The 15,968-nt window shown below is 43.3% G+C and overlaps 1 protein-coding gene across 2 annotated transcripts in view; it reads right to left on the reverse strand.

Moving 5' to 3' along the window:
* The window catches only part of SKAP2 (src kinase associated phosphoprotein 2), a 363,619-nt gene that overhangs the window by 146,532 nt on the left and 201,119 nt on the right, over positions 1-15,968 (reverse strand). For both annotated transcript variants that reach the window (XM_056519850.1, XM_056519849.1), the window contains exon 5: positions 193-267. In XM_056519850.1, coding sequence (XP_056375825.1) covers positions 193-267 — 75 coding nt within the window. The remainder of the gene's footprint in view (positions 1-192; positions 268-15,968) is intronic.

Raw genomic sequence — 15,968 nt, forward strand, 5'->3', positions numbered from 1 at the left:
TAACTGAGGGGTAACGAGGGGCTAACTAGAAAAGAGGGACCCCACCATTCCTAGGAACTCTGACTTTGGGGACCTCTACCAAGGTACAGTATGCAATACGGTACCGGGACACCACAGAAATATTTGCACGTAGAATGTAGCCTAAAACAAGTACATCTGGCTTTGATATTTCAATACTGTAAAATGACATACCTTTCCTTCGCTTCTCTAGATAACCTGCCTTTGTAGCTTCCAGATCCTGAGCGGCAACTGGTGGATGCAGATTTCCTGGAAAATTAGAAATGGTTTACAATGTAATTTCCCAGTCATTAACAATATATATTGCACCATGTGCAGCACATATACACTTCATATATATGTAAAGCAATTTGCAGAGCAGGTGGCCTAGCATGCTGTCCTCACAATGTATGTAAGCGCGGTACATTATGTTGTAGCCCCTTTTGAAATCATACATCTGTTTTATATAATATCAGAGCATAACCAGCTCCATACAAAGATTATATCAGACTATGAGGAATCTGAGACATCTGCATTCTTCAAAAGAGCTTTTCTGACTACCATAAATTTGTAAAACTAATTTTAGTATTTTCACCCGGGCTATAATAATAGAAAATTAAAGGATCTCAGTTTAGATAGAGCAGTGACAATACCCTGAGTATGACCTAGACTCCATTATCCCATTTGCCACTTACATTTTATAATTTTGGATACATTTTGGGTACATATAACTTAGCATTTAACTTTTATGAATAGAAAATGTGGGAGTGTATAAAAAAGCAATTACCATTGTGTTCTTTATCTTTAAAACCTTTAACATGCAGAATAAACAAGCTATAAAATGTAATCTACAATGTTACCATAAGGCTGGAATTACGCATTTTTGTGCCACTTTTTAGAGCAGTTTTTGAGCCAAATACAGGAGTGAAGTTTACAGTCTTTCTTTATACTTTTCCTTCTTTTTGAGTTCACTCCTGTGTTTGGCTCAAAAATAAACTACATTTGTGATCCCAGCCATAAAGGAGTATACCCAATTCAAACATTCACAGCCTTGTCCATGAGTCATCTCTTGTCCATGACTCATGGACAAGCTGATGCTGCTGCAGGACTGGTTAGTGTCAAAGTAGGAATGGGGACCCCCTAGTTGTAGGATTTTCAGGAGCCGTTTTTCCTTATTAAATATTCAAAAATATTTAAACAACCATATTACAAAACACCGAACACATCTGAGCACTTGCTTAACTCTATTCTCTGTCTCTGTAATAGGAACAGGTAGCTCACAGGTGAAACTGCACTGGACTTCAGGGTGCTTCTCCTAGTGCTACAGGCAGTATCAAGAACACATAGAGGAAAGGAAAAACGAGAGCGCCCACTGTTCTGTAGTCCTTGTTTCTTTATTGTACAATTCTTCACTGTGGGGGATGTGGAGAGCTGTGGGGGTATAACAGCTGTGGGGGCGACAGTCCCTATTGCACGGTGTGGGCTTCATCAGATATAATGACATTTATTATATCTGTTCAACGTATTGCTTTTATCATTTTGATTATTTTTATGATTATTAATATATTAATGTTTATTTAAATGTTGCTAAAAAAAAACTATATTGAGAAAAAAAGAAAAATGGAACAAGTGTGATTTCAATAAAAAAAAATTGTGGTAGCCAATTCTATTACATGCAAAACATGCTATATGGTCTATGGTGTCATTTGTTCCTACTGTTCCTTTTATATTGGAAAAACTATAGTGAAATAACCAATCATTTGCTGATTATGTACAACTGTATTATATTTGTGGGTATAATAAAGCAGCCTGTGGTAGGAAGGTGCCCAACACAATTAATCTGCAAAGAAGTTCTAAAAACAGAAGCTTTAGGTATGCTAAGATTAAATTATTATAAATTTACATAGGGACATACAGGGACATAATTATTTCTCATATATGGCTGGGGTTGAAGAAATATAAAAAAAAATCATACTAACCTACCCTTTTTCCCCTGCAGCTCTTACCCAGTCTCTCACTCTTTCTAGTTTCCTCTGTGCCATCTCAGCAGGAACTGCTTGTTTAGTCAAACCCATGGGCTGCATCCGTGTCCCACCTTAGACATTGATTGGCTAAATAGGTAGTTCCTGCACAGACAACTTATTTTGGAAGTAGGAAGTAGCAGTGACAAGTTCGGGTCTGTTTGATGTAAGACCAGCATTTGCAAGAGGTCTAAGGTAGGTGAGTATGATTTTTTTTCTTTTTCTTTTTTTACAAGAACCCCAGACAGCCTGTTTAAGTGCCTTTTATCCTGAGGTGTACTAATTTCTGTTTTGTTTCATATATACCTTTCTGATTATGTATTGTGCTTTTATTGGGACATGTCTTTCCCTCAAAATCTGATGACCTGAGGCCTATGTTCTAGCAGTCAGGACTGGACTGGGTAGTAACTTAAATCCTCCCAAAAGGGGTTAATATCATTAGACTCAGTCAGTAGTAGCCTAAGTCTGTTATATCAGTCTAGCTCTACCAGTAAGACTCCTTCAATTTGGTTCTTTTAGACCGCAGATAAATATCATTTACACGATGTCAATAAATAAGATGGCATGGCAGTGGAAACATGACTGATGAGAAATATGACAAGACCTCTTGTATAGACTCTTCTGCGAGAAACCAGAAGCTGAAGTGCCGATACTTTATCTCCCTGACTTACAGCTAAAATCTCCATGTAACAAATAGTACTTGACTTTGTGTAAAAATGTTTAAAAATGTAATCTCAAAATGACAGCTAAAGAAAAAAAATTGACGGAGGGTTGAGCAAGGTCCGCAGGACACATCATCTAAATTAGCCTTATTACGAGAAGCCTCAGCAGTAAAGGAAGAAATACACTGAAAACATCGGAATTCAAGGGCTATTCTTTATATCTATAAGACAGTAGCAGCAAAATGAGCATCCTAGAGATTCATCTTTCTCAATAACCTGTGCCAAGAGTGAGAAGGCGCACGTGGCTACAGGGGCTATCAGATAGTTTGAAGATCGCATTGACTACATTTCCGTCAAGTGGCAGAGGACATTCTCTGACATTTCCTGTTTTTAACACTACACAAACCTATCTTCACTGTTAACAGATAAGAATACAAAATCATTGTCTCTGTTAACAGAAGAGATGCCCTTTGGGTGACAACTGTCAGTGTTGTTTTTCTCTCATTTTCTTCTTATTGTGATAGAGAGGTTAATACACCAAATGGTTGAAGAGTTAATATACCCATAAGTATAGTATTATCTGGGTCCACATGGGCTATTACAGGCATAATTGACAGCCAATTATCTCCCAGTGCGGATTCCTAAGGGCCATTAGTTTTGATCTATGTTTGTACAGAATAGTAGGACAAATAATACAATTATGTGGTTATTACCCAACTTTAATATCAGGTCAGATCCAGGTAGATAAACCCACTTGGTCTCTATTAAATGTAGCATATTACTGCAATTTCTGTATGGACAGACCTGACATATCCATTATTATGATGATCCTACACATATATACATTTATACTCCATCATAAATTAACTTGTGTATAAGACTCAATAAAGAAAAGCTGTGAGCACACCGGACATGTGTATTTTAGAAAATCCTTTTTATTAAATACTGGAACATGTTTACTATGTGTTCAACCGTACCTCTTTTATTCTTCCTGGAAACCCTTTAACCCCTTAAGGACTCAGGGTTTTTCAGTTTTTGCACTTTTGTTTTTTCCTCCTTACCTTTTAAAAATCATAACCCTTTCAATTTTCCACCTAAAAATCCATATTATGGCTTATTTTTTGCGTCACCAATTCTACTTTGCAGTGACATTAGTCATTTTACCCAAAAATCCACGGCGAAATGGAAATAAAAATCATAGTGCGACAAAATCGAAGAAAAAACGCCATTTTGTAACTTTTGGGGGCTTCCGTTTCTACGCAGTGCATATTTCGGTAATAATTACACCTTATCATTATTCTGTAGGTCCATACGGTTACAATGATACCCTATTTATATAGGTTTGATTTTGTAGTACTTCTGGAAAAAATCATAACTACATGCAGGAAAATTTATACATTTAAAAATGTCATCTTCTGACCCCTATAACTTTTTATTTTTCCACGTACAGGGCGGTATGAGGACTCATTTTTGCGCCGTGATCTGAAGTTTTTTTCGGTATGATTTTTGTTTTGATCGGACTTTTTGATCACAAAAATAAGCTTTTTTTGACTTTGGAATTTTTTTGCGCGTACGCCATTGACCGTGCGATTTAATTAATGATATATTTTTATAGTTCGGACATTTACGCACGCGACGATACCACATATGTTTATTTATTTATTTTTTTACACTGTTTTATTTTTTTTATGGGAAAAGGGGGGTGATTCAAACTTTTATTAGGGAAGGGGTTAAATGACCTTTATTAACACTTTTTTTTGCAGTGTTATAGCTCCCATAGGGACCTATAACACTGCACACACTGATCTCTTGCACAGATCACTGGCGTGTATTAACACGCCTGTGATCAGTGTTATCGGCGCTTGACTGCTCCTGCCTGGATCTCAGGCACGGAGTAGTCACTCGTCAATCGGACACCGAGGAGGTGGGTAAGGCCCCTCCCGGTGTCCTGTAAGCTGTTCGGGACGCCACGATTTCACCGCGGCGGTTCCGAACAGCCCGACTGAGCAGCCGGGTCACTTTCACTTTAGAAGCTTCTAAAGGGTTAAAACCGCACATCGCCGCGATCGGCGATGTGTGGTATTAGCCGCTGGTCCCGGCCGTTGATGAGTGCCGGGACCGACGCGATATGATGCGGGATCGTGGCGCGATCCCGCTTCATATCGCGGGAGCCTGCGCAGGACATTTACGTCCTGCGTCGTTAAGGATAGCTGACAAGTCTACCTTAAAGGGGTTATCTAGTGACAAAAGTGTATCTACCACTGGCTGTCTAAGTGTCTAATTGGGGGAATAAAGTAGGCGGCTGAGTGAGCATGCCGACCCACCTCACTATGCAGCCTACGCTCAAGTCTACATTCTGAAGTTTGCCAGGGGTCTCAGAGGTAAAATGAGGGTATTTATCAATTTTGCCGGTTGACAGTTTCTTTTTACCCTTTTTTTTTTCACTTTGGTTTTCGTGGACATGCCCCAAATTTATCATTTGGTGCAAGTTGTTAGTAATTTTGGCTCAAATGTTGAAATCAGCTGTTCACAGCGCCTTTTACACAGAACTTACCGCCACAGAGGACGCTTATTTTACCCTGTAGAGCAGCCATTTTGGAGTCCCCCCTGCAGTATATCAGCAAGCGACAGGAGTTATTGAGGGAGATTTATCAATACCTGTTCAGAGGAAAAGTTGCTGAGTTGCCCATAGCAACCAATCACATAGCTTCTTTCATTTTTGAAAATACCTCAGAAAAATGAAAGAAGCGATCTGATTGGTTGCTATAGGCAACTCAGCAACTTTTCCTTTAGACAGGTTATGAGAAATCTCCCCCATTTTCTTTTGTGGGGTTTATAGCCACCATGTGAAATGGATTTTATTGTCAACTTGAGTAGCTTATTTATTATTATTATTTTTTGTTACTTAAGTGCAGTGGTCTTCAACCTGCGGACCTCCAGATGTTGCAAAACTACAATTCCCAGCATGCCCGGACAGCCGTTGGCTGTCCGGGCATGCTGGGAGTTGTAGTTTTGCAACATCTGGAGGTCCGCAGGTTGGAGACCACTGCTTTAGTGCTTACCTTTCCTGAACCTGTGTGGCCATGTCCAATGCTGGCTCAACGGAGGGTGAAGGTTCCTCAGAGACAACTATGTCGCAGGATAGTATTGCGCAGCCCCGGAGGCGTCGCTGCTTTCGCAAAAAAAAAATATGTGATGTATTTTGACGCCTTTACATTTTCTGACATTGCTAAGTGTGTTTTCCATGTGCAAAATTTCTCTGCGGTGATTTGCGCCAAAAAAAACCCCCTAAAGGCGCAAAATTGCGACAAAGATCGATTGGCGCAAATGATGAATTACTGAGTAAAGTTAAAATCACACACAGGACCATGTGATTTTGATAAAGTTGTGAAAATGACAGTAGAGAAAATGCGCCAAACTTTGACGCAAAAAAGATACTGCGCCAAAGCATTGCGCCAAAGTTACGTTAAAAAAAACCCCATAAATCCTTTGCTAAATACCCCCATAATGTTTTAGAATAAAAAAAGCTGCCTTTTTAAACATTGGCATTGCCGTGCGACTTTTCCTTTCTATGTTTCTGAATCTACCACAGCAAGGTAATAAAATAATAAATAAATAAAAATCAAAGAATCTATGGATTCTGCATGAAAATTGCATCGCACTGTTTGCATATTCATGGGCCAAAAAAACTGACTTGTCAGGTGTGGCAAAAAGCTGAAATCTGTGGCAAAAGTACAAGCATATGTGCTGATCCGTGATAGATTTCTCAGACAGAATGTAGCCTAAGTTAGTAGGTTAGACTTGTATAGTTAGTAGTATGCTTCTACATCTCCACTACTAGTTGCAGCAGTCGGGGCATATACACTGAACACTCTACCCCTGTGTGATTATTGAATCCTATACTGATGGTGGAGACAAATCATTGCCTAGTCATCAGGTGATTTCTACATTTCTGGGGGTGACATACGCCCAGTAGGGGCCAAGTACTGGTTTAGAAAGGTGCAGTGTGATGCCAAGATACTGGGCAGTCCTGGAGCCACGCTAGTGAAAGTATGTGTGTGTGTAGTAGTCCATATGAGGTGTCAAAGGGAGCTTAAAGGGGTACTCCAGTGGAAAATAAACTGGTGCCAAAAAGTTATACAGATTTGTAAATCACTTCTATTAAAAAATCTTAACCCTTCCAGTACTTATCAGCTGCTGTATACTACAGAGAAAGTTCTTTTCTTTTTGAATTTCTTTTCACTCTGACGACAGTGCTCCCTGCTGACACCTCTGTCCATGTCAGGAACTGTCCAGAGCAGGAGCAAATCTCCATAGCAAACCTATGCTGCAATGGACAGTTCCTGACACGGAGAGATGTGTCAGCAGAGAGCACTGTGGACAGACAGAAAAGAAATTGAAAAAGAAAAGAACTTTCTCTGTAGTAAACAGCAACTGATACATACTGGAAGGATTAAGTTTTTTTTAACAAATCTAAGTGATTTACAAATCTGTTTAACTTTCTGGCACCAGTTGATTTATAATAAATTGTTTTCCACTGGAGTTCTCTTTCAAGTGTGGCCTATAAGATAGTGGGTCTAATTCTGTCCAGTAATAGAGGAAGGGCATGTGAGGCTTGAAGTGGCTTCCATTGTGCTGAGGTGGTAGAATACTGGAGGCTGTTCCTTCCCACCAGGAACTGCTGGCTTTGGCCTGGGAATAGTGGGTCAAAGGAAAATGGCAGGAATTGTAAGCACCATAGAGGTTGCTGAAGAGCAGGCAAAAGTGGGGTGGTGACTATTTTCTTGTTGTATTGACTGTAGTTCTGGTGCAAATTACACCCAGCTGTTACTTAGAACAATTTGTGATGTTAAAGAGAAAGTTGTCATATATATATATATATATATATATATATATATATATCTCAAAGACAGCTGTATACTCAACTTGTAAATTATAGGGGATAATCCATGTTATGGCAGCATGATCCCTACAGACTGCTTTGAGCACATGGGTCCTACAAAAATTTACAGACATAGATTAAGAAACATCTGTACTATTTAATGTTTTGTCAAGACATGGTAAATTTTGCAACACTAGCAGAATCCATTGTCAGATGCTCAGACTTTTCACTTTTAGATTATTTACAAAAAAAAGGGAAGTCAATGGCATTTTCCTTTATACCTATAGATATTATATGGATACATATCTGAATCATTTTAACATATCATAGATTAAACCCTACGAAACAAACAACTTTGTAGGCATCTGTAGATATGTCCAAAATATGTAATTATAGTCATATTATTAAAGTGTACCTGTTGTTACATTATATGTATATTTGTAATGCACATTGGTTAAAAAATGTGTATATTTTTGTACCTGCAGCTACTGCCTGTGTCTCTCTGTGAGGAGTCCAAATTCAGTAAGTGTTAGTGGACTGTCAGGACTCTGTACACTGAGGACAAGCAGGACTCTGGGCACTGAGGACAAGCAGGGCTCTGTACACTGAGAAAAAGCAGGGCTCTGTACACTTAGGACAAGAAGGGCTCTCTACACTGAGGACAAGCAGGGCTCTGTACACTGAGGACATGCAGGGCTCTGTACACTGAGGACAAGCAGGGCTCTGTACACTGAGGACAAGCAGGGCTCTGTACACTGAGAACAAGCAGGGCTCTGTACACTGAGGACAAGCAGGGCTCTGTACACTGATGACAAGCAGGGCTCTGTACACTGAGGACAAGCAGGGCTCTGTGCACTGAGGACAAGCAGGGCTCTGTACACTGAGGACAAGCAGGGCTCTGTACACCGAGGACAAGCAGCGCTCTGTACACTGAGGACAAGCAGGGATCTGTACACTGAGGGCAAGCAGGGCTCTGTACACTGAGGACAAGCAGAGCTCTGTACACTGAGGACAAGCAGGGCTCTGTGTACTGAGGAAAAGCAGGGCTCTGTACACTGAGGACAAGCAGGGCTCTGTACACCAAGGACAAGCAGGGCTCTGTACACTGAGGACAAGCAGGGCTCTGTACACTGAGGGCAAGCAGGGCTTGGGAACACTGAGGACAAGCAGAGCTCTGTACACTGAGGACAAGCAGGGCTCTGTGTACTGAGGAAAAGCAGGGCTCTGTGCACTTAGGACAAGCAGGGCTCTGTGCAGTAAGAATTCTGTGACATGCTTTAGGCTCACACATCAGGATAATTGACAAGCCAGGAGACTGCACAGAGCCCTGCCTGTCCTGCCCTCACTTCCTGTATTTGGTCTCCTCACAGGAACACACAAGCAATAGCTGCAGAGACAGCATTTTTTCACCCAAAAATATAAAGAAAATTTTACCCATGTAAATTACAAATATAAATATGTTTGTTTTATCTACATTATATAAAATGTTTTTGTTAACAGCAGACACACTTTAATAATCTTGATATAGCGTTAAAATATTTTGCAACAGTTTCAATACAAAGAGTACTTGTACAGATAAAAAATTGGACATGATGTTTTAGCAAATTATTCAACAATTCAGACATTGGAAGTAAGGGCCCTGTTCACAAGAGCTTACAATCTAAGAGGAAATTGGGGGTGACACAAAAGGTAAAAATGCTTGTCTAGTATGATGGTCCTGCCATCTTTTATAAGAAACTAGGCTCTACACAAATCATAAAGCGGTATAAGGCTGGGTTCACACTACGTTTTGTCCCATACGGGAGCGCATACGGCAGGAGGGAGCTAAAAGCTCGCGCTCCCGTATGTAACCGTATGCGCTCCCGTATGCCATTCACTTCAATGAGCCGACCGGAGTGAAACGTTCGGTCCGGTCGGCTCATTTTTGCGCCGTATGCGCTTTTACAACCGGACCTAAAACCATGGTTGACCACGGTTTTAGGTCCGGTTGTAAAAGCGCATACGGCGCAAAAATGAGCCGACCGGACCGAACGTTTCACTCCGGTCGGCTCATTGAAGTGAATGGCATACGGGAGCGCATACGGTTACATACGGGAGCGCGAGCTTTTAGCTCCCTCCTGCCGTATGCGCTCCCGTATGGGACAAAACGTAGTGTGAACCCACCCTGAGCCTGTCATCCAGGCAGTATGTGTGTATGTCCAAACAGTAAGAGTTGCTGGCACTACTCCTGTGTAAACAAGTCTCTCAGGGTTATATGCTGCCGCAAGATTCTGCTTGAAAACGTACAAGCCCGGGTGTTGCTGCAAGCGGTGCTACATCCTCAAAAAGAACAGTCCAATGTAATTTCCAACATAGAAGGAATGAGATGGCAACTCACTTGCATGTAAACAGCTTTATTCCACGGGATAAGGTGCGTGCAGGTGCGTACAAACAGAGCAACGTTTCGTCAAGTGCTTCTTCCGGCTTACTGGTACGACGTGGGACCGGCGCTTACTATATATGCTAGCGGCCGCCGGTGCCACGGCAACCAGTACACAATGTCCCGGCGCATGCGTACTTGTGCAAATGCTGACCAGACTAATCAGCACATGCGTAGAATGATTGCTGGCGCCGGGACATGGAAGGTGAGTAAAAAACCTTAATACAATTGTGACAGATAATATAAATATCAATTCTAGACAGTAAAAGAATACAAATAAGCACGATAAGGCATTACAGAGACAGAGTTAAACAACTAGGTAGATACATTTAAATTTAAAGAAAAACACTCATGTCGTTCTTATCATTAAGTCCGGCTGGCCCGACTGCATCAGTTCTCAGGATCCAGGCAGATTCGTTTTGAAGTAATAATTTCTGGCGATCGCCACCCTTCCGTGGCATCTCAACTACCTCCAACCCTGAGAAGGATAAAACATTACTATCTCCTGAATGTATGTTTCTCACATGTTCAATGAGTCTAGTACAACCTTTACCGGTACGAATAGAGTGTAAGTGTTCTTGAATTCTATGTATAGACAGTGGATAGTCTTTCCGATATAAAATCTGTCACAGGTACATTTAAGCATGTAAACTACAAATTTTGTTTTACATGTAATTAATTGGGGTACACGCCACTCTATTCCACCTATTTGACAAAATGTACACTCACTGTTATATCTACATGTTGAGCAGTTTCTGCACTTAAAGGAGGGATGACAAAATCCTGTCAAAATCCTTCCTTCCATGTAGCAGTGCCAAGTCAGTGTCGGCTCTCTGCTATACGGGTTCTGCTGTACATGCTATTCAATGTCTGCTCTGCTATACAGTGCTGTGCAGCATAGGCTCTGCTATGCGGCAGGAAATTGCGTCTGAGGGAGAATCGTCTGAGGCATGACAGCGTTTAGGATGAGGGACTTTCAGATGAGGGAGTTGTGGCTGAAGGATGACGATTGGTGTGAGGGAGGAGGCGGGACGCCGTTTTCCTGACAGAGGATGGAGTTGCGGCTGATGCCTGATGGCGATTGGTCCGAGGGAGGAGGTGGGACGCTGTTTTGCCTGATGGAGGGCGGAGTTGTAGCTGACAACTGACTGCGATTGGTCTGAGGGAGGAGGCGGGACGCTGTTTTGCCTGAAAGAGGATGGAGTTGCGGCTGACGACTGATGGCGATTGGTCCGAGGGAGGAGGCAGGACACTGTTTTTTCTGACGGAGGATGTAGTTGCGGCTGATGACTGACGGTGATTGGTCCGAGCGAGGAGGCGGGTCACTGTTTTCCCTGACGGAGGACGTAGTTGCGGCTGACGACTGATGGCGATTGGTCCGAGGGAGGAAGCGGGATGCTGTTTTGCCTGTTGGTAGAAGTAGTTGCGGCCGACAGCGATTGGTACGAGGGAGGAGGCGGGACGCTGTTTTTCTGACGGGGGACGGAGGTATGGCTGACGACTGATGATGTCCTAAAATGGACACCGTACACCTGGCTTTTGTCGCCTTTCATGCAGCCAGAGACATACCTCTGATGGAGAATGTGACTCAAATACCTGATACAGTCCTTCAAAGATCTGCTCTACAGTCACCTTCTCGGAGGCTGGCCAGGTGCGGACTTCCTCTAATGCTGGTCCCTGTAGTTGTCCTGTGAGCAATTGCACCTGTTGATTAAGGGGGAAAGAGTAAAAGACAAACAAACTCTGGATCCTCTCTTTGAAATCCCTCAAGGGGAAGGGGTCTCCATTGTAGGTAGGGAGGACAGGGTTCCCCATGAATACCAGTGCAGATGCCGGAACACCAGGACTGTTGATGTTAAATGCAGGCAGGGTGGACAAGGTCCCGACTGCTGGGGCAAGTGATGACCTCCCTGCTGGAGGTGAAGGGGGGGCTGTCGCCTGGTTGATCTGGAGAGCTAAGTTCTGACATCCCATTGATTTTTGAGTGCGCTGTCGCTTTAAGTGAAATAAGGTGCATTCTCTTTTAAGATGCTCACTCTAGTGCTGTAGCGGCTTTGACTTGACTAATGGGAGTACTGTAATGTATGTTCTGCCTCTATTTTGCAGGCACCCGGTGGTGAATAGTCTTGTGACCAGACTTGCGGGCACTGCCGGGTTAATACTGACAGCTACTGGCACCGAAGACTTAAAGGGGTTAACCACCATAAGGTGATTTTAGTACGTACCTGCCAAACAGTAATGAAATGCTTAGGAAGGATCTGCGCTTGTCTTGGGGCTAAATGGCTATGATGTGAGATTACCATAACACTGTGGCTAGCTTTTTGTGAACTGGTATTTCCTTTTTGAGTTTTCATCTTTGCCTACAAATCCCATAATTCCATTTTCCTCCCTCCCACACATCAGCCACCCCACCCATTGAAACATAAATGAGCTGTATTCATTCAAAAGACCTGTGGTTTTCAATCAGGGTGCCTACAGCTGTTGATTTAGTTGCAGATTGATCTCTCTCCCACAAAGTGATCGCTCCACCCATTGAAGCAGACAGGCTCCCTGTCATCAGCTGACTAGTTAGTCAGGTCTCTGCCGCATTGCAACCTGGGAAAAATCTGAGACAACAGTCATTTTGTATGCTGTTAAAAATAAATATTGGGGTTAAAATCACATAAGAACTGTGAGAAAACCGTCACACACAGGTACCGACACTATATTATGAGCTACACTAACAGCCCCTGTAGCATAGTCAAATAAAAAAAAAATCCTGGAAAACCCCTTTAATACTGACAATCGTTGGTGTTCGCAGAGTCTGCGCTGCAGCGGGCGCTTGACAGATAACAGCAGAGACGTGCGCAGCAGCTGGAGCTTCCAATATGGCTGCGCCGGGGCAACTTCCGGTTTTGGTCCAGTCGGCAAAATCTTCCCCTGTGCAACACAGGGCAGCTCTTTGCTTCCTCCTCGCTGTACTGAAGAGGCATCACTGCTGAGGACTGACAGGGTGGAGCTGCAACTGTTTGCGCGTGTGGGGAACACCGGTCCAAGTTAAACCTTTCAGGTACCAACTCTCTACAGTTCACAATGGCAAATAACAGTCCTTTCTTCACTTCCCCCACTATATCACCAGCGCCTCGGGTAAAACACTTTTCACTGGCAAAGTCCCGTACACTTTCTGGCGTAAACTTTATCCGCATCATCGTGTGATTTTCTGATTACACTGGACACAGTTCAGACTGTGGGGGTACTTTAGGCATAAGGTGCACACCCGTATCCTGTTCGTAGGGTGCCAAAGTTGTGGTAGAGGGTGTGATGCAGGGAAGATGGAATTACCCTAGGGGCAGATGGCATTAACCCCTTGTATTCGTGATGCCAAGCATGGTTTATCCACAATACCACCCAAAGGTTTACCGCTGGATCGCGGGCTAGGCACAGGGGCAATAATGACTCCAATGCCAATTTACGGACAATGGTAGCTTTACTGAGTGACAGATGGCACAGTCGATACAGCTTAGCCAGGCCCACGGAGGTGTCCAGGGACTTCAGAGACCTCAGGGATTGCTGGGACTTATAGTGGACTGGGACAATATTGTTGCAGGCCATGCTGACTGAAGACAGATGACTTTGACTTTACTGACTGGGACTGACTATACCCTGACTGTAGCTTTCTTGTAGACTTGTGGCTGCTTGACTGACTTGAGGCCTCCTATGGACTCCAGACACACTCTTGGACTTGACCTTGCTGCAACTCAGCATAAGCAGGAAGAGAGAGAGCAGAGGCACAACCCAGGGCTTATATGGGGGAGACTCTGAGGGATCCCATAGGTCACCCTAAGGTCACATGGTCACTGATACCTCGCTGGGTTACACTCACATGACAACTGGTAATCACATTAACAATTCTTAAAGCTACAACACCTTTTATAAACATTACACAATATAATACAGACATTAGGCATATATACAAGAGGACAGGTGTAGAGGGGGCCCAGGGGTGACTGTAGGGAGGCTTCCAGATAGGGCAGCAGAGGTACGGGGTTACCACTCCAGTACTGGGCCACCACAGTACCATGAAGCAGTTGGGGGGGGGGGGGGATGCACAAATTATTGCTTAATGAAAAAAAAATATTTAGACATGAAAACAAAATGGTTTACATGGACTGTAGCTTTTATTTACAATGGTTTATGTCAACCCGATGTCTGGATATTACAGAAAGGGGACCGAGCGTAAATCAAAGGGAGATAGTCTTCACCATTTAGGGCTTTGTGCACACTGGCGTCTTCAAGTCCATCTTTCCTCCATGTCATTTTTTATCAGGCATATGGAGGAGAGCCAAAAACCTAAATATTTCCATTGCTTATTCCTATGGAGTGATAAAGTGCCTCTATACAAAAGCGACTGTTTTTGGAGAAGGATGGATGGAAACATAACGGAAACAACTTTTTCTTTATCAGTAGTGTTGAGCAGCATAGGCCATATTCGAATTCGCGATATTTTGCGAACATATGGATGAATATTCGTCATATATTCGCTAAATTCGCATATTCGGAATATTCGCGTTTTATTTTCGCATATGCGAAAATTAGCACATGCAAAAATTAGCATATGCGAAAATTCGTACACCAGTCTCACACAGTAGTATTAGAGCCTTCTTTACAACACTCAAGCTGGAAGCAGAGAGGGATGATCACTGTGATGTGTACTGTGAAAAAAAAAAAATAATTCGTAATTGCGAATATATAGTGCTATATTCGCGAATATTCGCGAATTCACGAATATGCGATATTCACGAATAAAATTTGCATTGTGAATATTCGCGAGCAACACTATTTATCAGGAGCTCATATAACATTCTGTTACCTTACAGAGTAGATCAGTGTTTTCCAACCAGTGTGCCTCCAGCTGCTGCTAAACTACAGCTCCCAGCATTCCTGGAAAGCGGTTGGCTAGTTGTAGTTTTGCAGCTGAAGGCACCTTGTTTGGGAAATACTGTTATACATTGTTTTACATTGTAACATGAGTAAAAGTAGATAATATAATGCGCTATACATACAACTGCATTTGCAGCAATGCTATGACAGGCATGCTGGGAGTTGTAGTTTTGCAATAGCTGAAGGCACGCTGGTTGGAAAACACTGGTGTAGATCAGGGCCGTAGCTACCATAAGGCGAGTGAGGAGATCGTCTTAGGCTTCAAGGGGGCACAGAGTGGCCCTGGCCACTGCACCTGCTATACCAGTAATTCCTAAGGGCCAGGGGTGCTGCCACATCTGGGCAAGATGGCAACCATAAAAAAGTGTCATGTGCTGGATGGTAGCGCCAGAGAGCAGGCAGCAGGTATACAGATGCTGGGCTGGAAGTGTTCACGTGAATGCCGATAGAACCCTCCTTTCCCTCTGTACAGAGAGGACCCTCTGTGCAGCTGCTTCCTTCATGGACCCTACATATCGTGCCGACTGCTCTCAGGGCAGGTTCTTGGAATGCCTTGAACATGGTCTGGAGGCACTGGTAAAGATTGGGGGTTCAGAGACATTGATGGTGAAGGCGGGGGGGGGGGGGTTGTAGGAAATTGTGGGGGGTCTGGAGGCATTGCTGGAAGGCCTGGGTGCATTGTTGGGGGTCTAAGGAATTGCTGGGGGTCTGAAGCCATTGTTGGGGAGCCTGAAGGCACAGTTGGGAGGTCTGAGGGCATTGCTAGGGCGGGTCTGTAGGCACTGTTTGGGGGGTCTGGAGGCATTGATGGGAGGTCTGAAGGCATTGCTGGAGGATCAGGATGCAATGCTCGGGGGGGGGGGGTCTGGAGGCATTACTGAGGGGTAAGGAGGGATTTTGGGGTTTTTGGGAGTCTCATGACATTGCTGGGGAGTCTGGGGGCAAGGATGGGAGTATGAAGGCAAGTTGGAGGCAATAGTGGTGGATACAATTTTCTGTTCTTGCCTCAGGTGCCAAAGGAGCTAGCTACAGCTCTAGTGTAGATCATTGTTCAGAACGTTGGGTTT

This window comes from Hyla sarda, chromosome 5 (genome assembly GCF_029499605.1).
Source record: "Hyla sarda isolate aHylSar1 chromosome 5, aHylSar1.hap1, whole genome shotgun sequence".
In the NCBI taxonomy this organism is placed as follows: Eukaryota; Metazoa; Chordata; class Amphibia; order Anura; family Hylidae; genus Hyla; species Hyla sarda.